Source organism: Hemibagrus wyckioides, linkage group LG04 (genome assembly GCF_019097595.1).
Source record: "Hemibagrus wyckioides isolate EC202008001 linkage group LG04, SWU_Hwy_1.0, whole genome shotgun sequence".
NCBI classification, from domain to species: domain Eukaryota; kingdom Metazoa; phylum Chordata; class Actinopteri; order Siluriformes; family Bagridae; genus Hemibagrus; species Hemibagrus wyckioides.
Window position 1 is genome coordinate 28,793,699 of NC_080713.1, and position 24,552 is coordinate 28,818,250.

Genomic DNA, 24,552 nt, shown 5'->3' on the forward strand with positions numbered 1-24,552 from the left:
GAAATTATGTTAAAACCAGGCTGGTGTACTGTGAAAAGCTACGTTTATTTTATTACTTCTAGAACTGGCTAAGTGAAAATGCAAGAAAATAAAACATCTGTCTTCAGATTAAAAAGTCAGACCTGTGTTAATGTTACTGATGAAAGCCTGAAAGTTGTGAACCTTCTTTCTTCCACATTGCTCCTTTAATGTTTTGAACCTCGAGCCTGCTCTTTAGTATCAGATCCAAACCCCCTAATCACAGAGTGTTTTCCTGTTTAATGCTCAGGACTTCTGGACTACCAGGCTGCTCTGAAGATCGATCCACACAACCAGGCTCTTCAGGCAGACACCCAGAAGATCCGGGAGATCGTCCAAGGCACCGGACCAAGCTCCAAATCACCCACAGTGTTTTAGAGGGAATAGGGAACTGGGGAACAGTCTGTTCTGATGCTCACTGAGTCCTGAACATAAGCGATGATGGCTTGTCTTGTCTTATATAATACCAGCAGTGTTCTTCATCTCACTTTATTGCCTATAATAATTATTTTTTCCATGAAACACCACAGTGTGTGTCTTGTGGGGATCAGCTCTGATCCTTAAGGTCATCTGTAATAATATACACCCTTTTTGTTTACAGGACTCATTCCAGCTGAGTCTGTGATTATGTGCTGCAGTTGAAAGCTTCCTGAAATGGCTTTCTTTCCGATCTCCTGCAGTCTTTCATTTTAAACAGATGGCAATTAGTGGATCCCGTTCTTTGGAAGTAAAGCATTTTAACTTACTTTTAAGCCACAAACCCCAGTAAAACCCGACCCAGTTCATTACACACTGGGGCTGAAGCTGCTGTCTTTCTAATATAAAATATTTCACCATAAGTTATATATATTTTTTTGCCTCCACATCAGATTTCTTATGCTTAACAAATGTTGACTACTTTGTTAACCAGTGAGACATGAGGCTGCGGCTGATTTCTTCTTATTCCAGGCTGTAGAATTGTGCTCATTTGAGTTGATATTGTTCACACACATCTATAAGACATGGTTAGCAGTGAGCTGAGAAGGTGGAAGAGAAATCCTGAACATCAACCAGGTGGATTATGTACTCTTTTATTTTCTAACACTAGATCAGAAAAAAATGGTCAAAATGTGCATTATACAATCACAGTATGAATGACGAAACCCGGGTGTGTAAAGATTTCTTTGTGTTTTGTAGGAAACATAAACACAGTCAAGCGTAAATAATAAGAGTTTTAGAATAGAAGAATTTTTATCTTTTAGAATATAAAGATTCTTTATACGACATCTGATAGACAAAAAAGATGCATGATGATCTTGTACAAGACGGATCCTTGAAAAGTGAATATAAAGGCAGTTGTAGAGCAGGACTCATCCTGAAGAGTGGTTATATATTACACTCCATCCACCCGCTCAGAGCAAGACCGGGTATCCAGAGTTCTGATGGTATCTCAGATGGTATTGTGTAAATTGATGCGGTCGCACACCTTGCTGCGGTCCAGGCTGGTGTTGAACGAGGTGTCCCGGGACATCCCACACGTCCCCAGGTGCTTGGAGAAGGCCTGAGACATCGGGTGATACACACACGGGGACGACTCGAAGGTCGGGGACCGAGATCCGTACTCACAGGAGGTGGTCCTGTACAGAAGACTCTGTCCTGAGGAGGATGATGGATTCAGTGTGCAGGAGAACACGGGGTTCCCAGGGTTCAGACATGGAGGACCAAGATTCTGATTCTGATTCTGATTCTGCTGATGTTCCTCAGTTTGGGACATTTTATCCTGAAAATCACACCCAGGAGACAATAAATCCTACAGAGAAAGAAACAGAGCTAAAATAAAGAAATTTATAACAAAGCATTCGTCTGATAAGTTTATAACCAACCTTCATGGACGGTGACTGCAGGCTGACGATTACACTGGTCACACGAGGGCATTTGTTGAAGGTGCGTTGCCCTGGCAACGGCAATTGTTTCTCGGTCTTTGACAACGCTGGACTTTAAGAAAAAATTAAGTAACTTTATTTATCGTCAGTTATAAATAAAGTATAAAATATAAATATAAATAAATATATAAAACAGAAAAAAGCACACACAAAAAATAATAAAAAAGAGCTACTTCATGGGTTTTGGCCGAGGCGACAAAGACGTTACTATGGTAACCGTGACGTTTTGCGGAAGTCCGTTTATGATTGGCTGAGACAGTGTAACATATATATGACACATACATATTATTATTATTATTATTATTATTGACATAAAAGTATAGTATTATCGTTGCGGCATGTTATATTTTAAACGTTTTCATACACTATGATTTAATAACTATTTAGATAAAGCAAAAAAAATCGTTTGTACTTCCGGGAAACGAAAACCTGAAATAATTCACACATCTTTACCAAACACAAATGACAATCCAACAAGGACTACACTTCCTGGTTTGCGTCATTCCGGTTGCATTCTGGGAGTTGTAGTAAACTCGGCCACGCAGCGCTCTTGACGTCTTGCAGCAGTTCTTTTTAAAAAACTACATTTCCCAAGATGCTTGTGTAGTCGCATTGTTTTGTTGTTGGTTGCGCTCTGAAAGAGTGTTGATGTTTTGAGGCGTGTAACATCCGAGAGAGACTCTTTTTGCACCGAGGACATTTTTTTCTTCCCTTCCTGCTGTGGATAAAGACAATATCTATCTTTCATCTTTGAGAGGTAATGCTAAGAAAGGTTTTTTGGACATTTTATGCCACGTGCCTGAAGAAATAAGCGAGAGTGTGTGATGTGATGCACTTTTAACTGCGAGGCTTTGCGGTGTTTGCAGAAGGAAACAGCTGACCAGCAGCTCCTGTAGTCTGCACCCTGCAATTCCGTGAGGCTTTGACGATTATAGGATTAGCTCTGCGTGTCTTTAGCAGGCCTGCACTCGGTCTTTAAGATGAGAATTGTCGATGATTGATGATTGTCGATGGCGCAGTTACAGAGCTCACAGATGTCAGCACTTCAATGTTTACAATTTTTAATTAGAAGCAGCTGACATGTAGTTTAACGCGAACTGGTCATAACGAGGCGATTAAGATGCAGATAGATATTCAGCACAAGGCTGTGTTGTGTTGTTTTTTTTTTTTTTAGGTGGTTACTATAGCAACGCACTGGTCACCTTCGTGGAAAATGTTGAATCTTTCCGTTTACTTAAGTCATCTTATGTGCTGCTTTTGTTTTTAGTTTTTTTTGCTTGTTTGTTTTTACAGTAACTTACGGTGGCTTATTTTGCCGGCTGCTGTCGATCAGTGTGTTATCGCGATACTTGCACTGTACATGTCTTAACATGTGCTTCTTTAAATCACTTCATTGCGTTTATCCTGAATATAACGACTCCGTATTTAATAGAGAGTGGATTATAAATTTCTTATTTCGTTGTTTATTTAGGTAATGTATACAAACTGAGTGAAATTATCAGAAGACAGGTTGCCATGGAAACCGCGAACTCGCCTGACAGCAGTTTCACCTCTGACTGTTACAAAGAAACCTTACAGAAAACTTCACCACGTCAGCAATGTTCTCCTGTCCATCCTTTTACGTGGATCACCTGTCATACGACACGAGCTGTTACTATGTCACTCTGTTACTATAGAAACGATAACTTTGTTTCTTTTATTTTTTTTTATGTTCTTTGTTGTCAACTAGTCGGTGTTCAGCTGTGACACATCGTTACAAAGAAACAGCACGTGCTGGATTACTGCAGATCACACTACAGTGCTGTCTCATGATGATGATGATGATGATGAGGAGGAGGATGATGAGGATGATGAGGATGATGTTGTCTCCTGCATTGTGATTAAGTTTGTAATGGTGTTAGGTAGTGATCGTAGTGTGTGTAATTGTTAACACAAAGTGGTGCTGTAGTATCATCACTTTCACATTAAGAGGCGGGGCCTAGAGAAGGGGGCGGAGTCATACCAACCTGCAGTAAGTAAGGTCAGGCCCCCTGGTGGAGTAACTACAACAGTCTGTTTGCAAACATTTTCCTTCTAAAGTTTAACTAAAGTTTCCTAAAGTTTAACGGAGTAATTATCGATTTTAATACAGAACACAGATAATAAATTCATCAAGTGGGCCGGATTAGAACCTTTTTTATAAAGCCGGTCCCAGTCCACATGACTCCAACTCTTTGGCCCCACCTCCTAAAGTTTAACAGGGTAATTAACTATGTTAATACACACACAGATTATAAATTCATCAAGTGGGCCGGATTAGAATCTTTTTTATTGGGCTGGTCCCAGTCCACATGACTCCACCTCTTTGGTCCTGCCTACTAAAGTTTAATGGGGTAATTGCACCAGAAAGTTTTGCTTGTGTTTATAGATCTGATTGTGTCAGAAACTGAAAGCTGCATGTTGAAGTTTAGACCAGAGTTTCTGGCCCTTTATTAAAGTGCATTGCAGCTGCACCTGTGATTGTTTTCTTCCGTCTGTTCGTCCTGTTTTCTGTGGAAACCCCCTCCTAGCTTTATTCCTGTTTAATCATTTACCAGCCCAGGCAGACTGACATGACATTTTTATCAGAGTGTGCAGAGCACGTGTCGTAAACACGCTGATTTTCATAAGCAAATGTCTCTGAGACGCTGCCCTGTGTTTTCTCCACAGCTCCGAGGTTTGATTCAGACTCGGCAACATGTCAGAAAGCTCGAGTGACACCGAGTCGTCATGCGGCTGGACTGTCATCAGCAACGAGGTGAGTTTTAGATAAAAACATTATAGATATGTGAAAGCACTGATTCTGCTCCAGTCTGTGAACTTAGCATCATGTTTAGAAGGAATAAAAACACTGTAGAGAAGTGCTGTTCCTGGAAAACAATCAACACTGTGGAGTTCATGTTACTGCTGCCATCTTGAAGAAGAAGCAATTCCATTAAAACTCGAGATCCAAGAGTCTTTTATTCCTTTTTTAATTCCTGTGTGTTTTTTTGCATAGGGTTCGGACATCGAGACTCTGGGACCCGAGATTGTGGTGGATTACGATCCAGAAGAGGCAGCCGGAGCTTCTGCCCCGGAGCAGCCCGCCCCTTCACGAGGTAGACATCCAGCTTTACTGCACAATCAGAAACCAGTAAAGTGAAGTGAAGCAACTTTTATGTCGATGTAATCAGTAGCACCATGACAAACTGAATCGTCTCATCCTAATCGTGTTTGCAGCTCAGGACGGCGAGGCGGTGGGACAGTCCTCCATTAAAAAGGATGAGGCGGCGCCGGAAGCCGAGCCTGGACGACAGGTATAGTCTGATTCCTGAAGAGTCACTCTCTCAAAACCGATAGAGAATCTCAGCATGGTGTTTATGTGCTGATTCACTACACAGTGCACTGTTCAGGGTGGAGTTCAATTCTCAGTGGATAAATTATATTCACTTTAATACAGCGATGGACAGATATGTTTATTAAATGTAAAAAATAACGTGATCTTGTTAGATAGTTAAATGATTAAAGAAGATTAAAGGTGGATTTAAAACAGACTACTGGTTGTTAAATACACATTCGCAATATGGCTGCCGTTTATTTCATATCGTGACACATCGACATTGTATGATACACTATGATGGCAAAAGTTATGGTACATCTGCCTTTCCATGCACATGAATGTAATATGGAGTTGTCCCCGCCCCTTTACAGCTATAACAGCTTCAACTCTTCTGGGAAGGCTTTCCACAAGGTTTAGGAGTGTGTTTATGGGAATTTTTCACCATTCCTCTAGAAGCACATTTGTGAGGTCAGGCCCTGATGTTGGACGTGAAGGTCTGGCTCACAGTCTCCACTCTAATTCATCCCAAAGGTGTTCTATCAGGTTGAGGTCAGGACTCCTCCAAGTTCCTTGCCAAGTGGAGCAAGTTCCTCCACACCAAACTCACTCATCCATGTCTTTATGGACCTTGCTTTGGTCACTGGTCTGCAGTCATGTTGGAACAGGAAGGGGTCATCCCCAAACTGTTCCCACAAAGAGCATGAAATTGTCCAAAATGTCCTGGTATGAAGCTGAAGCATTAAGAGTTCCTTTCACTGGAACTAAGGGGCCGAGATCAACCCCTGAAAAACAACACCTGAATTCAATGATTTGGAGGAGTGTCCCAAAACTTTTGGCAATATAGTGTATATACCACTGTACATAGCGGAGGCAGTAATCAAACAAACATCGTGTCTCTAATCTCAGGCTTGAGCACTATTCAGGACTGGGATTGAGTACAGATCATGACGACAATCACAACAACAGCAGAAGGTTTAACCTTACTGTGCATGAAATAGCTAAACATTTGGAAAAACCTGGGAATCCAGACGGACTGGGATGTCTAGTCTAGCATCCAGTCACTGCTGATTCTGAGTATGTGAACAGTGAGGTATGTGCACTATAAAGTAAAACAATCTAGTCCTGAATTCCTGCTGCACATACTGGGGAAACTCGTCCTGTAGCTTGTATTGCAGCTTTAGCAGCAGCCGCAGTTTTGTTTTTCAGATAAACACTAGCAGGTTTACGTGAATCAGGTGTCACTGATGGGCGTGTCTCACCTTCTCAATGTTCACAAAAGCAGCCACAAATAAAAACAAGCTGTTTATAAACGTATTTAATTCTAATGCTGAGAAATGTGTGTGTGCGCGCATAGGCAGGAAAGGAGGCGGGGCTAGAGGACCACACGCATCTCTGCTCCTCCAGCGATCACTCTGACATCGTCACCCTCGGCGACTGCAGGGAGGCGGAGCTCGGGGTGTGGGAGGAGCCTGTCGTTAGGGAAGACGAGGACACGGGGAACGAGGAGCTGTACTTGGGGACGTCGTCAAGCAGCCAGTACACGTTCAGCGCTGTGGAGACCAGTGAGTCTCACACACACACACACACCTCCAGCTGTTCATGTACAAAAACACATCCCTGAGACATACTGAAGCATATGATTTCATTTCATCCAAATTTTTTCTGTGTTTGATTTTAGAAACAATTCTTTGAGGCTTTAACCCTTTAACGTTCTGCGTTCTTGCCAAGCACTTTTACCAAAGCAGATCTCCCTTCAGATCGCTCTCTTTTCACAGATGATGGATATAAAATCACTCAGTCGACACAATACACCAAATCTGAAGAGTCCCTTATTTATACACAAGACATCTTCATCACACGCTTCGGTCTTATCTCTGTGTTAAGGTTAACTGGAGTCAACAACAAGGTCTTTCTTCTGAGGGAAATGAGAGGCGTAGATAAGGGGAAGAAGAGGGGAAGAAGAGGGGGGAAAAGGGGAAGAAGAGGGGAAGATGGGGGGGAGAAAAGGGAAAGATGAGGGGAAGATGGGGGGGGAGATGAGGGGGGGAAAGGGGAAGAAGAGGGGAAGGATGTTCGGATATTTTCCTCTTGGGTTTATTTTTTTGTTTACATTCACAGCAGCAATTAAATTCTTCAAAAATAAATAAATAAATAATTATTCTTTATTATTCAGGCATTTAGTTTTGTGGAACGAAAGAAAGTCTGGGATCGCTTCCTGCCTCCGTTTTCTCCTCGCAGAGTCGTGCTGTAAAGCAGTTTTGATATCTGTCTCGAATCCGTGTCCCGATATTCCCAAAAAGGCCCGGTGGAAGTGGAATTCGGTTGCCGTGGTGATATCTGAATGAATATGTGCAGACTTTCCCTTCTCCATGCGTGTGACTGTGTTGTTATTTGAATGGAAATAAAGCTGCAGTGTGATGCTTCTCCATGTGACGGCAGCAGACTGGCTGAGGAGCACACGGGCCTTTTGTAGGAGCATAAGAAGCTTTACACACAAGCTGCACAACATCTCAGGTGCTGCGTGTGTGTGTGTGTGTGTGTGTGTGTGTGTGCTTGGATCTTGCGCAATGTGGCATAACATCCTGTGGCTTTCTTACAACTGATGAAATCTCCTGAGAGAGAGAGAGAGAGAGAGAGAGTGTGTTTGTGTGTGTGTTTGTGTGTGTTTTTGAGAGAGAGTGTGTGTGTGTGTGTGTGTGTGAGAGAGAGAGAGATAGTGTGTGTGTGTGTATTTGCATGGCGATGTGGACTAAACAGGTTCTGCCACATCAGTGTGATGAAACTTTCACCCAATGGCCTTGGTGCACATTTCTGATAGTGTTTTTCAGCACGCTGTGTGTGTGTGTGTGTGTGGTTGTGGGAAGTGCCACAGGAAGGCTGCCGACCTTGTTGTGTCGTGTTGCGGTTCTTAACACACGGTGTTTGGAGTGTGTGAGCTGGAATTAGCGAGCTTATCGCTCAGAGCTTATCTCTCCACTCTCCCGCTTCAGCTGGCTGTAAATCGGATCACATCCCATGTTGTTTCTTGTAAAAAGTTCCGGTCTGTATACGGTGCACGGGGTTGTGCTTTTGTGTAATTGTGCATTTTTTTAAGGAATCACATTTAATAACTGTGTAGCACAGGACAATCTGTTTCCACAGCCATCGCACTCATCTGAACGAACAAAGAGAGTCGACTCTGAATCGATTCAGAATCGACTCGTCTAAATCAAAGTGAATCAAACATCCCAAGTGTTCTGTTCTCAGGGTTTTATGATTATTATACGTAAGTGTGTTCTGGAGATTTGCGTACACGGCAAATTCATGTACAGTGAAACTTATTTCTATAGGGGCGGCACGGTGGCTTAGTGGTTAGCACTGGTAGCCTCACAGCAAAAAGGTCCTGGGTTCAAGTCCTGGGTTTGAACAGGCAGGGGCCTTTCTGTGTGGAGTTTGCATGTTCTCCCTGTGCCTGTGTGGGTTTACTCTGGTTTCCTCCCACAGTCCATTAGGCTGAACATTTGGCTGATTAGTAATTCTAAATTGTCCATAGGAGTGAGTGTGTGTGGTTGTCTGTCTATATGTGTGTCCCTGTGATGGACTGGTGACCTGTCCAGGGTGTACCCCTGCCTTTCACCCTGTATGCTGGGATAGGCTCCAGCAGATCCCCGTGACCCTAATTAGGAATAAAGTGGGTATAGACGATGGATGGATGTTATTTATATAATAATCCAATGGTTTATTGAGGACCGACTCCCTGTCCTGCATGCTGGAGTCATTTCTGAAATCTCTCTGCACTCTGTAAAGAGCTTGTTTAGCTTTAGAGTTTTACAAGGGCACTTTTAGAGCCTCAGCTCCCACAGCGAAGGTTTATTCCTGCTATTTTTAATCAATTTTGATTGTTTTTTTTGCTCGTAAACATGACGTAAGCTACAGAATGTTTTCCCTTGTCCTGGATTTGTTCATCTCTCTAACACACAAACAGTCTGTTGTTCTGCCCGGCATGTTGGAATTGGGTTGTGTTTATAGTAATGATATGATTGGACTGTGTGTGTGTGTGTATGTGTGTGTGTTGTCATTCCTGAAGTAATGTCTTTTCTCTGTTTTACAGTTTTCCCAGCAGACCTCACCGCACGCAGAGGCTCCAGCAGCACCAGCACCGAGGATGAGGATGAGGACGGCGAGACGAAGGCCAGTGCGGGGACGGCGACGGTCCGGAGGCGCAGGATGAGGAGGAGCACGACCGGCTCGGACCCGGAGGAGCAGAAGGAGAAAGAGGAGGTGAAGCACACAGTAATACAGTCACATGACCTTACATAAGTCACGTGACCTCATGACTACAGCTAATACAGTAAACACTGCAGTAAAGGCTGTAACTCTACACTGAGGCTTCTAAACATTTATAGCCTCTTTATGAATGTTTTAAGAATACAGGATAAACTTTGTAACACCAGGGGGCAGCATCGCACAAATTAAATCAGAGTTTATGGGGAAAAAAACTTCCTGTGTCTTCACTCTTAAAAATAACGGCTTCAGGAAGAGCCAAACAAAAAGGGATGCCAAAAAGAACCATTTTTAGTTCCCTAAAGAACCTTTCAGTAAGCGGTTCTTGAAAGAATTTCTTTTTTCCTAGTGCTATAAAAACATTTTGATAGTCTAAAGCTATGGAAAGATCCATGGATGTTAAAGGATGTTAAAGACGCACCACACGGTGAGATTCACTGAGGATGGCACTTACCCATAAACCCCTAGTGTACACACAGACATATATACACTTCCTTTGAGATGTAAAGACGTGTGTGTGTGTTGTATATCTCTGTCGATCCTGTAGAACGGAGATGAAGGTCATGAGGAGGTGGAGGAGGCTGAGGAGCAGAGAGAAGCTCGCATCCAGCAACAGCGACAGAACAGCAGGACCCTGAACAAGTGCATCCTCCTCGCCCTCGTCATCGCCATCAGCATGGGCTTCGGACATTTCTACGGTGAGGACAGAGCGTTCTTCATCTTCATCTTCATCATCGTCACGGATTCGAGCATGTAACAGCTTTGCATTTCACAAATTATCCAGCAGATAAGCAGTGGCAGCTTTATCGGTCTCAAGGATGTGACATCACAGTGTATTTGTTTATTTATTTATTTATTTATCCCCGGATATTATGTTCTAATCAGTATCTTAATTTGATGTGTAAGAATTTAGAAAAATACAGACTTAAAATATACAGTATCGCCAAATATCTAGCATCGATTACGTGACATTTTTTCATTTTTAACAGTCTAGAAATCATAATTTAAAGCTAATGCTGATTAATTAATTAGTTTTATTGCCAAATAGAAAACAACTTAAATATTTTTAATAATTTTATTTCTGTTTTATTTGCCTTGTTTTTCATCTGTTTTTTAATGACCCTAATTTTACACATTTATTTGTTATTCTGTTATTATTTATTGCATTTTTGTTTGTTTTTTTCATCATTTTATTTTTGACTTTTTTTTATTATTATTTTTTTTTTTTTAAAGGTGCTTTATAATTAATATGCTGCATATAATGTATTTTATTATATTAATATGAGCTGTATTTTAGTATTTTTTTTGTAAGATAATTCCTTATAAATATTTATATAAATATCTATTATATAGATCCAAAAGTGATTTTATTTATTTATTTATTTATTTATTTATTTATCGACAGGCACGGTGCAGATCCAGGAGAGACAGCGTAAGGCCCAGCAACTGATCTGCAGTGAGAGTCTGATAGATGATCTCGAGGAGACACAAGACTTGGAGATGTCCCTGCCCGGCATTATGGACCAGATTTCCAAAGAGAATCAGCATCTCCGAGCCAGAGAAGCAGAGCTACAGGTAAATCCCTTTCACTAGACCAGACTAAACTCAGAACTCAGGATTAGTTTGGATTAATAAAACTGAAAGCTGCTCCAACAAAATTCACCACTGATGTGTCTGAACTGTGGTTGAGTTTAATAAAACTTCAGGTTAAGTGACTGAACCTGGTTTTCTTCGTGTTAAACACAGGCTCAGAGGCAAGATTTACTCACACAGCTTCAGCAGGCCAAGAGTGAGATGGATTCTCGTCAGAAGCACCTTGCCTCGGAGAACCGGGCGCTGAAGAACACTCTGGAACGAGAGGAAGCGTCTCTCTTGGCCCTGCAGGACAAGCTCCGACAGCTCCGGGCTCAGGTCCGCGAGCTCGAGGAGAAAGGAGCCGGTGCTGACTCCATCCTTTCTGAGAACCAGCGCCTGAAGGACCACCTCCTGGAGGAGAAGCAGAGGATCCGGAGCTACCTCAGCCAGAAGGAGGCCCTGATGGCAGAGGCTCAGGTGCTTCGGAAAGAGCTTGATAAGGAGAGGAAAGTGACCGTTAAGCTGAGGGAGGAGCTGGAAGAGCTGAGCCAGAGAGATACCGGGATGCAAGAGGAAGGAGAGGTTGATACCGAAACCGAGGAACTCCAGACTCGACTACGGGAACTGGAGAAGAAGCTGAGTTTTGAGCAGCAGCGGTCTGACCTGTGGGAGCGACTGTACGTGGAATCCAAGGAAGACCGAGCCAAAGGAGACACTCAACCAAAGACCAGGAAGTCCAAAGAAGGCATGCTCGGGAAGGTCAAGGAGACGTTCGATGCAGTGAAGAACTCGACCAAGGAGTTCGTCCATCACCACAAAGAGCAGCTCAAGAAAGCACAGGAAGCCGTCAAGGAGAACCTCAGGAAGTTTTCAGACTCCGTCAAATCCACATTCAGGCATTTGAAGGACTCCACCTCGAATGTCTTTGACAGAATCCGAAGGCCACAGGACAGAAGGTTCAACGAGAAAAAGGACATGAAATTGGAGCAAGAATTTCAGCAGGACACTTTCAAAAAACAGCAGAACAAACGTTCAGAAGAAGAAGAACACTGGCAACACCACCGGCCCCTGCACCAACATCCTCGCAAATCCACAGTGGACTCCTCCTTCCAGGCAGACCGCAACACACGCAAACCAGGTGCCCCAAAGCATCAAAGAACTACAGGATGCAAAGCAACGCCTAAGGGATGCACCGGCGTCTTTGACTGCGCCTACCGAGAATCCATGAGTCTCTTCAACAAGGCCATGGAGCCCATCAGAGCGGACGAGTTCCACCAGCTCCTCCACAGCTACCTGCAGCAGGAAGTGGGTCACTTCCACCACTGGAGAGAGCTCGACAACTTCATCAACAGTTTCTTCCAGAATGGACTCTTTATTCACGATCAGATGCTGTTCACAGACTTCGTCAGCGGAGTAGAAGACTACTTGGTGGACATGGACGAGTACCAGGATGAGAACGAGGACGTTTTTGAGGATCTGGACGATTACATATACAAGCACTTCTTCGGAGTGACTTACTCAGAACAGAACGCTCATAACGGCCCAAGGTAAGAGTGTCTCATCTCTTATTACCATTTTTATTTCCACCTTCCATCTCAGCCCTTAGCACAAGAACCCAACATTTTTCAAGATCTCACCTGTTGGCAGGTGGCTATATTTCGAGTTCTCCCCAAAACCATGTGAATGGGAAGAAACGTTCTAGAGATATGCAGGTACGGTGTGTGGGTTTGTCAGGTGTGTGTGTCGGAGAGTGTTGGGTTGCTGTGGTCTGGGCTTGTACATACGTTTGTACAATGCATGTGTTCCTGTGACTGCTGAGCTCACCGCATTCCTTTCTGTTACCTTTTAACCACTAGGTCTGAGACACAGTAACTCCTGCATGTTGACAATTCCTTGCCATGAGCGCCGCCGTGCAACGCTTTAGGGTAAAAAACACAAAGATGAAGAAAAGAAAAATGTGTGCTTTTTTGTAAATTTGCAGTCGACCCTTCGAAGGCCCGGGGTCAAAAGTCAAATCGGAGCGGGAGTGCCAACGAAAGCATCAGCAGCGAAAGCATCAGAATTCGCGCCCTCTGCCTTCCCGAGACAGGAAGTGGGCCCGGTCGGGGCGCAGCTCTGACAGACACTTCGCAGACGTCAAAATCGAGCTCGGGCCCATGCCGTTCGATCCGAAATACTAGCAAACTTTTTCCAATGTTAGTTGTTTCTACTTCTAGCTTTTAGATTTGAAAATAAAAGCGGCTGTTATTGCAAAAATGTTTGGAATCTCAAACATTGCGTTCAGGTCATGTGATTATTACGCTGAACAATGACGCATTGTTCGAAAAGAATCAGAAACATTGTTCCGTTCGTGACGTAGCATCACAGTTTCACAAGAACATTGACACGCGACCTGAACGCACTGTACGCCTAGCGAACCCTCTGCCTCGTCCCCCGAAATGTTGTGATTTTGCACAAATCTGAACGCTCTAAACGTTGTTCTACGTGCGTGTGTGTATGCTAATCCGCAGCTAGGTTTCAGTGGAGTCCGTAGCAAGCACAGACATGAATTATTCTAACGCTTCTTTAGTTCCAGTTACAAGTCAAGTTCTACAGTGAAATCCAAACGTTTGAGAATGCACTCGTAAGCACTGTGTGTTGGGAAGAGAAGTTTATTTCTATTAAATAGACGAATTGAGTAAATTAATGAACGAATCCTGCGCAGGACCAGATGGTTGAGTTTGATCTACTGAGCTTTCACTGGACTGTGGATCTGTTTGTAGCTTGGTGTTTATTAATAAACGTGACCGCTGCTGAGTGTTAGCGCTCGATGGCGTCAGCGTGGAGCTGAATGTTTGTTTCCATCCTGGGTGTGTTGTGTGTTTCTCCTTTTGTTGTTTGCTCATGTCATGCTGGATGGGTTACATTCCAGTCGTACCAATTGTTGTTATTATTATTATTATTATTATTATTATTATTTTGAATAATTGTCCAAAGAGTAATTTGTTTTGGCTGATTTGCAGTTCATTAGAAAAATAAATAAATAAATAAAACACACGCAATAAAAAAGTCATTTTGCTTGAAGTTACCTGTCTTCCTTCTGGAATGTACTGCAATAATCTGAAGCTGAAATAAATAAAAACTTTGCTCAAACATGAATTTTTGGTGTGATGAATTAAAAAAATGCTTCATTGACATGTTTTACAAAACAGATCTTTAATAAGAAATGTCACGCACACACTCGCATCAAGTTTTCTTTTACTTTTCTCAAACATTTCTATAAGCTCTGTGTATCGGGTGCGAGTTATTGCTGGTAGATATAGATCTTCTTTCCTAGCCGACCGTCAGGAAAGTGCGTGTGGAATATTTCAGCTTTCTTCACGAATCCGTTTCCATCCAGAAAAGAGGAAATCTCCTACAAGAAGAGAAGACCAGCAGTGAGATGGTTCTGATTGGTCAGGATTTGTTTTATATAACAGTTATTATATTTAACGTTTATGGAAGGAGTCTCCGGTGTCAGCTAGCTGGATGTTCTGGAACGTTACAGGTAACTAAGTGGATAAAACGTCCAGTTTCATTCTTTAATAAATACAAATTGTAATGAAACGCTTCTGTTATGGACAATAACCATCTTCAACCTGTTGTTGAACAGCACAACATGGAGTGTTTTATTCTTCACGTGTCCAAAGATGACCTTGTGGAATCTTTTGAAAATCTGTATATTAATACCTAGCATGAACTAGCGTGTGTTATCTGACTAGCTAATTAGCTCGATATGAAATAGCTGGTGTTTTTTCTTAAAATGATAAATGTTATATTGATGTTGTGGATAGTTTAAAATTAGCTAGCTATTCTAAACAGAATCGGTTAGTTAGCTATAAGGAAGAAACCAGAGCTCCTGTTCATACATTTGTTGTAAACTGCGATGAAAGTTTATATAAAACATTACAGATTTTCTCCTCGTTATTGCAGCGTAAACGTGGAACTACTCGGTGAGATACACGGCAACTGACTGATGACTGCGTCGATCATGCTAATCAAGAACATTGTGTTTATTAGTGCTTTTTTTGTGATCGATAAACCTTTCGTATGGTTTCTTGTGAATCTCTTACCTTCTCGAGCGGATGGAACAAGACCACATGTGACGGAAGCGAGGATCTGTTGGGGTACGACGTCCCGAGCCAGCCGAGCGGATCTGCGTAGAACGAGGAAGCTTCGTCTATGTAACCCGGGTCTCCTCTCAGATCAGGAGGACATTCCAGGAAGCGCAGGCTGATTGGACAGTGAAGGTGGCTACAGGAAACAAAACAGAGTCCTGTACTGCACATGTAGTGCACTGTATCGGGTGTTCGATCCCTTAAATTGTACCCTACCTAGGGCTGATGGACAGGGTTTCTGAAACTTCAGGAAAAGGGGGGAGTTAAATTGCATATACATGACTGCCCTAGATAGGGGGTATAACAATGAATTGTACACCCTACATAGTGCACATGTCTAATAGGGAGCCATATGTACTCCATACATAACTACCCATAGGCTATGATGTAATGGATTTAGACCCTATGTAGTGCACTATGTCTAATAGGGAGTCATATGACTTCAGCTCTATATACAAGTCCCCTACATAGGGTATGACGTAATGGACTTAGACCCTACTTAGTGCACTGTGTGTAATAGAGCCATATGACTTCCCTATTAAACATAGTGCACTACGTAGGGTCTAAGTCCATTACGTCATACCCTATGTAGGGGAGTTATGTATGGAGTAGTGAGCTGAAGGGATTTAGACCTTACGTGGTGCACTATGTCTAATAGGTAGTCATATGACTTCAGCTCATACATAACTCCCCAACATAGGGTGTGACGTAATGGACTTAGACCCTACGTAGTGCACTAGTAGGTAGCCATATGACTTCAGTTCACTACTCCATGCATAACTAATTCCCCTACATAGGGAATGATATAATGGCCTGTAGACCCTATATAGTGCACTATATTTCCTAGGGAGAATTCATGGATTTCACTTCACACTATGTACCCTATGTGGGACAATTAGATATATAGTATGAAGATAATTCCAAAATGTCTCCCTAGAAAATGTAGTGCACTAGATAGGATGTACACTCTGTCACATCATACCCTCTGTAGAGCAGTTACACAGTGTAGAAGGCTTTAGGTCACACCTTAAGTAGTGCACTTGAATGAGAGATAGGAAGTTTGATCCAAATGGCTTTCTCCTGCACAAGTGATGGTTCTTTCATATCCTTGAGCATGCACTTCATGTATATTGGAAAGGGAACTAAGTCTCCCAAATCTAGTGCACTATTTAGGGTGTGTATAAAATGTAGGGAGTAAGGGTGAACATTAACATAATGAACATTAAGGGCACTACATAGGGTGTAACAGCCATTATGTTATTTACAGAGGAGAAGGTCAGTGTAGGAGATACTCTGGAGCGTGCACATTTAAACGTGAATTTAGAAATGGAACATGCTAGAAGGAAGATTTTTCGAGGAGTGTTTGGTAATTTCATCTTGTTAGAAGATCCATCTCCAGCTCTCCAGTGTGGTGTAACTCTCAGGAGATCTAAAGCTCACCTGTAGAATGGAGTGGAGTGGCAGGGCATGAGGAACAGCACATGTGGCTCAGGTGAGCTGGGGGAGTCTCCGAGTTCACACAGGTGCTGCAGGTGACCCATAACGTCCAGGACTCCACGCTGGTGCACTAATCCTGTGTATAAAGCCGGGAGCAGGTTCAAGAGCAGCAGAGATCCTGCAGCAGGTTTCCTCCAGGAGCGCATCTTCGCCAGGGAAATGCCTGACACACACACACACACACCATGATATACTGAATCATACCAGGGACCTGCACTATTCCAGGGTGTTTTACCTTTAACACTTACCACAGAAGATCATGCAGAAGGGTAACACAGGGTAGATGAAGCGGAACTCCTTGTGTGCTAGAAAGCTGAAATTCGTACACTGAATCAGTTCAGGTGCAGTTTATTTACTACAAAATAACCACAAATAAACTTAAAAACACATCTGAGAGCAGAACAAAACTCCCATCACACTCCAAATAACTAACAAACACACACACACACACACACCTGACCCCAAAACCTGACATGACATGGAATCCATTTTCTATATTGAATAATAGCTAGAGAGACAGACAGAGACAGACAGACAGGGAGGAAGAGATAGATAGACAGATGGAGAGACAGACAGATAGACAGGGAGAGACAGACAGTCAGAGAGAGATAGACAGACAGATACAGACAGACAGACAGACAGACAGGGAGAGATAGATAGACAGATGGAGACAGACAGGGAGAGAGACACACAGACAGACATTTATGGATAGAGAGACATTTACAGACAGGCATACTACATAGACAGACACACAGACAGACATTCAGATTATTTAGAGAGACAGACAGATAAAGACAGACAGATTGACAGACAAAAACAGACAAACTGGATAGACAGAAAGATAATTAGACACACATACAGACAGACATACTAGATAGATAGATAGATAGATAGATAGATAGATAGATAGATAGATAGATAGATAGATAGATAGACAGACAGTTGTAGACACAGACAGACAGACAGACACTTTCCACATTTCCATCATGAATATTTCCTACGTTAAGTCCCTCAGAGGCTCCACTGAACTCGTACCTGTACGCCAGCAGGGTCCAGGCCACGCTCATGAGCAGGACTCTGTGTCTCTTGCCGACGAGGGTGGAGCCATGAAGGAAGAAGGGCAGGTGCGGTCCGATCACCACCATGAAGCCCTGAGTGAGGTACCAGTGCCACGGGTGTGTACCATAAAACTCAGCCACGTTGTGCAGCACGTTAAACTTCAGGAAGTTCCACTGCACAAAGGTCCACTGGGAGAACCGGACAGAGGGGTTTAAAGGAAAGACACGCCCACTTTTATAAAAACAAGCCATTTGACTGACTGACTGATAACAAATAAAATAGATCTTGCTCTGTAGCTCACAGCGATATACAGCAAGCAGTGAGCCAATCAGGTTGCAGCTTTCTTAAAGTATGTGGAGGCTAAGATACGCATCAGATACACTGGAGAAATTAAAGACACAAAAGTCAGCAGCTGAATTCAGTTATAGTGTGGATTTGGTTTTATATTCAAAAGCACAGATGAAGTTTATTTTATTTTCTTCAGATGTGTAAGCTGATGAATAAATAAACAGGAAGTCTATTCCATGAATATGCAAATCTGACACACTGCTGCTGCATGAGCTGTATTTGCATACTCAAACCTGATTGGCTGTTCCATTCCATGATGCAATAGTACTATTTTTTAGTACTATTAAAAAACAAAAAAAATATCCACACTTTCACCTCACTTCCTGGTGCTCAAACTTTGTATTTAAACAAATTCCATCAGAATATTTTTATAAAGTTGTAAAAGGTTTTGTGTTGATGCTTTATTTAGGGAATTAAATTATTTACCTTCCCATAAAATATGCAGTCTATAAGTGTCGAAACCGCCAGTGTGACAGCCCTAAAGAAAACAAAACACAAAAAAACAAACACGTGCATATTATGCGCATTATTAAGGCAGAATGTTGGATAATGAGTGTGTGTTATGAGATATCAGAGTCACTGACGCCACAGGAAGTCCCTGACGAGTGATGAGCCTCAGCTTGTTCTCCTCACGCCACAGATGATGGAGCAGCAGCGGCAGCCACACGATCAGAGCGGTGGGGCGAACGATGACGGCCGCGGAGACGAGAGAGAGGTACTTCCAGCTTCAACAGGAAACGGCAGGGAAACAAATCGAGGGTTAAAGGTGCGATGAGAATTATCTGTGAAATAAAATCTATTACAATTAAAAAGTACAAGGTAACAGCAGAAAGGGAACTCACACACAGTACGTTATCAATAAGCAATAAACAGAGATTAAACTCTCTCAAGATGAACTGTGTGCACGATACTGCTATTAACAGGTGCTGCACATAATATAACACGGCTTCAAAACTTTACTTATTGCAGCTTTAAAATCAGCGACAGCACACACAGTTGAGGTCACAGACCTATGGTGAGTTCTGGAGCCGTGCAACGGGTAATAACTCAGAGCCAGGACGGTGAGTGACGTCTCCATGCTGTTGGTGAGGGTTCGAGTGGAGCAGTACCACGTGAACCATGAGCAGAGCTGACAAAAATACTACACACACACACACACACACAGGATCTGTTCAGGACAAATCAGGGAGATTTCACAATAATACAAAATTTGAACAAAACAAAACAAAAACACCTTTAGACAAATTGGTGGGAGAAATTCACAATTAAGGACAAAACGTTAAAAAGAAAATATATTACAATCATCTTAGCTAGTCTGCACAACTCATCTGTATTAATTTGGGGGTATATATGTGGGGGATACAGCTGTGCTCATAAGTTTACATACCCTGGCAGAATTTATGATTTCTTGGCCATTTTTCAGAGAATATGAATGATAACACAAAAACTTTTCTTTCACTCATGGTTAGTGTTTGGCTGAAGCCATTTATTATCAAACAACTGTGTTTACTCTTTTTAAATCATAATGACAACAGAAACTACCCAAATGACCCTGAAAAAGGGTCAAAAGTTTACATACCCTGGTGATTTTGGCCTGATAACATGCACACAAGTTGACACAAACGGGTTTGAATGGCTATTAAAGGTAACCATCCTCACCTGTGATCTGTTTGCTTGTAATTAGTGTGTGTATAAAAGGTCAGTGAGTTTCTAGACTCCTGACAGACCCTTGCATCTTTCACCCAGTGCTGCACTGACGGTTCTGGATTCTGAGTCATGGGGAAAGCAAAAGAATTGTCAAAGGATCTGCGGGAAAAGGTAGCGGAACTGTATACAACAGGAAAGGGATATAAAAAGATATCCAAGGAATTGAGAATGCCAATCAGCAGTGTTCAAACTCTAATAAAGAAGACCAAATCAGGTAGACCAACTAAAATTTCAGCCACAACTGCCAGGAAAATTGTCCGGGATGCAAAGAAAAACCCACAAATAACTTCAGGTGAAATACAGGACTCTCTGAAAACATGTGGTGTGGCTGTTTCAAGATGCACAATAAGGAGGGACTTGAAGAAATATGGGCTGCATGGTTGAGTTCCCAGAAGAAAGCCATTACTACGCACCTTCTGGCACAAAGTCATTTGGAGTGATGAGACCAAAATTGAACTTTTTGGCCACAACCATAAACGCTACATTTGGAGAGGAGTCAACAAGGCCTATGATGAAAGGTACACCATTCCTACTGTGAAACACGGAGGTGGATCGCTGATGTTTTGGGGATGTGTGAGCTACAAAGGCACAGGAAATTTGGTCAAAATTGGTGGCAAGATGAATGCAGTATGTTATCAAAAAATACTGGAGGAAAATTTGCACCCATCAGCGTGGAAGCTGCGCATGGGACGTACTTGGACATTCCAACATGACAATGATCCAAAACACAAGGCCAAGCTGACCTGTCATTGGCTATAGCAGAATAAAGTGAAGGTTCTGGAGTGGCCATCTCAGTCTCCTGACCTCAATATCATTGAGCCACTCTGGGGAGATCTCAAAAACGTGCAGTTCATGCAAGACAGCCCAAGAATTTACCATCTGAGAAGATAAAGAGCCTCATCCACAACTACCACAAAGACTTCAAGCTGTCATTGATGTTAAAGGGGGCAATACACGTTTTAAGAACTGGGGTATGTAAACTTTTGATCAGGGTCATTTGGGTAGTTTCTGTTGTCATTATGATTTAAAAAGAGTAAACACAGTGGATTGATAATAAAAGGCTTCAGCCAAACACTAACCATGAGTGAAAGAAAAGTTTTTGTGTTATCATTTATATTCTCTGAAAAATGGCCAAGAAATCATAAATTCTGCCAGGGTATGTAAACTTATGAGCACAACTGCATGTGTGGGGTATATGTGGGGGGATATGTGGAGTATACGTAGAGGGATATGTGGGGGGATATGTGGGGGGATAAGTGGAGTATACGTAGAGGGATATGTGGGGGGATAAGTGGAGTATACGTAGAGGGATATTTGGAGTATATGTGGGGGGGATATGTGGGGGGATATGTGGGGGGGGATATTTGGGGGGATATGTGGGGGGGGATATTTGGGGGGATATGTGGAGTATATGTGGGGGGATATGTGGAGTATATGTGGGGGGATATTTGGGGGGATATGTGGGGGTATACACTACCAGTCAAAGGTTTGGACACACCTTCTAATTCCATGGTCTTTCCAGATGTTTATTTCTTTCTACATTGTAAAACAATGCTGAAGGCGGCCGAAATCCACAATAATGTTTATTATTGTTATAATTGATATTGAGATATGTCTGCTACTGATGCTCTGTAAAGCCTTCATAATGCCTCTAATCTGAGGTGCTGTTAATTGGTGATTTCTGAGGCTGGATATGGGGTGGGGGGGGGATATAATTTGGGGGTATAGGTGGGGGTATATGTGTGGGTAGAAACAGAAACACTGAGGTCTTCCTGAAGACTCATATCGAAGACAGAAACGATGTCTTCTGCCCTGTACTCTGTGTTAAACATGACGTAACAGGGTTAACGTGCTCTAACACCAATAACATCATCACTAGACAGGTTTCCTGATTAAACCTGATTAATAAAATCTACAAGTCCCTCACTGTCCATTTGGCTGCTTCTGGGTTCTCCCACTTGCGAGTGATTTCGTACAGCTTCACGTCAGCGAGTGCTGCGAGAAGAGCCTGAAGAACTCGAGGTAACAGGATCTGTGGATTAATAAGTCAAAAAATAAGACGCTGTAGAGCTTTATAACACAGTGAATCCCTCTGATTAAACAAAACTCACCAGGAGCTGAAGCGTGTCGTAATGCAGCAGCTGAAGGGTTTTATAAATTACAGCAAACAGCAGCGGGTATGAGTAACCTCGAATCCCTTCCTTCCACTCCCATGTCTCGTAGCCGTACGTTAGAGGAAAAGGTCAAGGATGAAGCAGGGGATGACTGAACAAAAAGGACGTGTAGAAATGTTTCAGTAATGAGAGTGATTTAATCATTAGCGTGAGATTAAGAGGATATCTGAAGACCATGCGGTGGGAGACTTCCAGAGACTGCCAGTACTCATCTGGGACGAAGCTGGTCTGAACCAGGAGGCAGTTAATGAGACGGAAAACCACTGAGAAAAACAGGATGCTGACCCCGAGAAAACCTGAGAGAGAGAGAGATGAGAAAGAGACAGATGAGAGAGAGAGAGAGCGAGAGAGAGAGAGAGATGAGAAAGAGACAGATGAGAGAGAGAGAGAGAGAGAGAGAGAGAGAGAGAGAGAGAGAGATAGATGAGAAAGAGAGAGATGACAGGGATGAGTAGGGAAGAGAACAAGATTCAAAGAGAGAAATGGAGGAAGGCAGAATAAAGCCAAAAGAGACCGAAAAAGAGAACAAGACACAAAGACAGACAGAGAGAGGGAGCGAAAGAGACAGAGAGACCGGAAATGATAGTGAGGCGTAAAGAGAGAAAGGGCCGAAAGGGAGGAGAGACAGAAACAGTGAGAGAGAGAGAGAGAGAGAGAGAGAGAGAGAGAGAGAGGTGGGGGGATTACTCAGATAATAAAATATTCAGGGCCTCAGTATCACTTTCCACGATATCAGTAACATTTACAGAGACCAATAATATCGCGATACTGAATATCGGTATATCGTGCAAGACTTTGTTTTAAGCCGTTGTTATGACTTTGCTTTAAGACATTATTAGACTAATATTTTAATATATCACCATCGATATCTTAAACTCATGTATTTAAGTTAAATAGGAATGTGTTGTAAAGTCAGGTCTCACTGTGCACGCGCGCAATCGCGTTGTTTTCCTTCCGGTAAAGTTTTGACTTCCGAGTCCTGAGTCTGATGGTTTCGGCTGAACTTGAGGAACCAAAGGGCAGGAAACGGCGAGCACGGATCGCTTCCATAGCAGCCTTTAAAACTCATCTTTATATCATCTTTACATGAAGCGTGTGTCCAGGACGCCACATGGCCCCATTACGGGCGCGTTTAAAAACAATCGCGCTATTATTTTCAGAATCACAACAGATTTCCGCCAAACCCCACCTCCATGCTGGGATTGGCTGGGAGTATCAAGACCCCTGTCTAATGATTGGCTAGTACACAACACTCACGCGGGTACTCAGCCAATCAGTACAAAGTATAAACTCTAAACCAATCAAAGCAAGGAGGGCGGGACAAATCGCAAACGTGGTGACGGGGGTTGCCTGAGCAACAACTTACTTCCGAGTTTGGGTCCTGACGTCATGTAGCTGTATTCAATGTAAATTCACAATATACCGATTCTAGATGTTTTCTTACATTTATTTTAAACATTTTATTTCCACAATATATATGTATATACATTGTCTTTTTATACGCAGTAACAGGTTTTATTATTTATTAGCAAATTGTAAGAGTAGAGCTCTTTGGCTACGTTGCATTGCCGTAGCCATGTGCACGCGCGACCTTTCGTCTTGGCATGCGAGAGTGTGTTCCAAATCGACACTTCCAACGCACTAAAGGGGAGTTTGGCTCATTTTTAGGTTTCACATAAAGACACGTCCAAAAGTGTTCTACTTTTTTTGTACCACAGCTAAATAACTCAAATGTTCATTTTATCACTAAATGACATCATTATTTAACACAGACTGGCTGATGGGGTGAAGTTATCTGCAAGGTGTTGATGTATGGAAGGAGTCTCCAGTGTCAGAGCCTCGTAACAGTCCGTGGTTAATCTGTAAATTCAGGTTTCTGACTTCTTCAGGACAGAGGAGTTTACACTTTGCGGTTTCTCTGTAACATGGCAAGCTGTATTTTTTCGTTGTTTACTTAAGGAGAGACTGATGAGGGAAGGATGTTTATATCATGTTATATTATGTTTATATTATGTCTATAATGTCGTGATATCATGTTATGAGGAACTTCCACAACATTAAATGTAATTATAAATAGATAAAAAATAATCTATAATCAATAATCTGTGGTACAAATAATCACAGCCGTACCACCCCTGATCATTACTTTCCTATAACATGACACAGTACTGAACAATCACTAATCACCAGTGTTCCCAATAACCAATCACTAATCACCAGTGTTCCCATTAACCAATCACTAATCACCAGTGTTCCCATTAACCAATCACTAATCACCAGTGTTCCCATTAACCAATCACTAATCACCAGTGTTCCCAATAACCAATCACTAATCACCAGTGTTCCCAATAACCAATCACTAATCACCAGTGTTCCCACTAATCAATCACTAATCACCAGTGTTCCCAATAACCAATCACTAATCACCAGTGTTCCCAATAACCAATCACTAATGTTCCCATTAACCAATCACTAATCACCAATGTTCCCATTAACCAATCACTAATCACCAGTGT

The 24,552-nt window shown here is 42.4% G+C and overlaps 4 protein-coding genes across 8 annotated transcripts in view; 2 read left to right on the forward strand and 2 right to left on the reverse strand.

The window, feature by feature from the left end:
* The window catches only part of dnaaf4 (dynein axonemal assembly factor 4), a 7,387-nt gene extending 6,295 nt beyond the window's left edge, over nucleotides 1-1,092 (forward strand). For both annotated transcript variants that reach the window (XM_058388400.1, XM_058388399.1), the window contains exon 9: nucleotides 269-1,092. In XM_058388400.1, the coding sequence (XP_058244383.1) occupies nucleotides 269-396 (128 nt within the window). In that variant the 3' untranslated portion in view covers nucleotides 397-1,092. The remainder of the gene's footprint in view (nucleotides 1-268) is intronic.
* On the reverse strand, nucleotides 1,073-2,375 carry LOC131352358 (piercer of microtubule wall 2 protein). Of its 3 annotated transcripts, none has more exons than XM_058388402.1 (3): nucleotides 2,114-2,375; nucleotides 1,881-1,992; nucleotides 1,073-1,807 (listed from the first exon to the last, which is right to left on the reverse strand). In XM_058388402.1, the coding sequence occupies exons 1-3, from the start codon at nucleotides 2,251-2,253 to the stop codon at nucleotides 1,448-1,450; spliced, it is 612 nt and encodes a 203-aa protein (XP_058244385.1). In that variant the 5' UTR covers nucleotides 2,254-2,375; the 3' UTR covers nucleotides 1,073-1,447. The 3 variants fall into 3 exon arrangements, with proteins under 3 accessions (XP_058244385.1, XP_058244386.1, XP_058244387.1); XM_058388403.1 differs by having other exon boundaries at nucleotides 1,073-1,777; nucleotides 2,114-2,367; XM_058388404.1 differs by having other exon boundaries at nucleotides 1,073-1,777; nucleotides 1,881-2,352.
* A 163-nt stretch (nucleotides 2,376-2,538) lies between these two features.
* On the forward strand, nucleotides 2,539-14,236 carry ccpg1 (cell cycle progression 1). Of its 2 annotated transcripts, none has more exons than XM_058388396.1 (10): nucleotides 2,539-2,697; nucleotides 4,629-4,716; nucleotides 4,957-5,056; nucleotides 5,178-5,254; nucleotides 6,632-6,839; nucleotides 9,368-9,537; nucleotides 10,088-10,238; nucleotides 10,946-11,115; nucleotides 11,287-12,662; nucleotides 13,097-14,236. In XM_058388396.1, exons 2-10 carry the CDS (start codon nucleotides 4,657-4,659, stop codon nucleotides 13,293-13,295), a joined length of 2,511 nt encoding a protein of 836 aa, XP_058244379.1. In that variant the 5' UTR covers nucleotides 2,539-2,697; nucleotides 4,629-4,656; the 3' UTR covers nucleotides 13,296-14,236. The 2 variants fall into 2 exon arrangements, with proteins under 2 accessions (XP_058244379.1, XP_058244380.1); XM_058388397.1 differs by having other exon boundaries at nucleotides 12,972-13,238.
* Nucleotides 14,237-14,309: 73 nt separating this feature from the next.
* Nucleotides 14,310-23,287, reverse strand: pigb (phosphatidylinositol glycan anchor biosynthesis, class B). Its single transcript, XM_058388398.1, has 12 exons — nucleotides 22,960-23,287; nucleotides 22,203-22,332; nucleotides 21,974-22,091; nucleotides 21,790-21,894; nucleotides 19,166-19,296; nucleotides 18,740-18,880; nucleotides 18,582-18,633; nucleotides 17,784-17,995; nucleotides 16,997-17,061; nucleotides 16,692-16,911; nucleotides 15,207-15,387; nucleotides 14,310-14,509 (listed from the first exon to the last, which is right to left on the reverse strand). Exons 1-12 carry the CDS (start codon nucleotides 23,084-23,086, stop codon nucleotides 14,399-14,401), a joined length of 1,593 nt encoding a protein of 530 aa, XP_058244381.1. The 5' UTR covers nucleotides 23,087-23,287; the 3' UTR covers nucleotides 14,310-14,398.
* Between the last annotated feature and the right edge of the window lie 1,265 nt (nucleotides 23,288-24,552).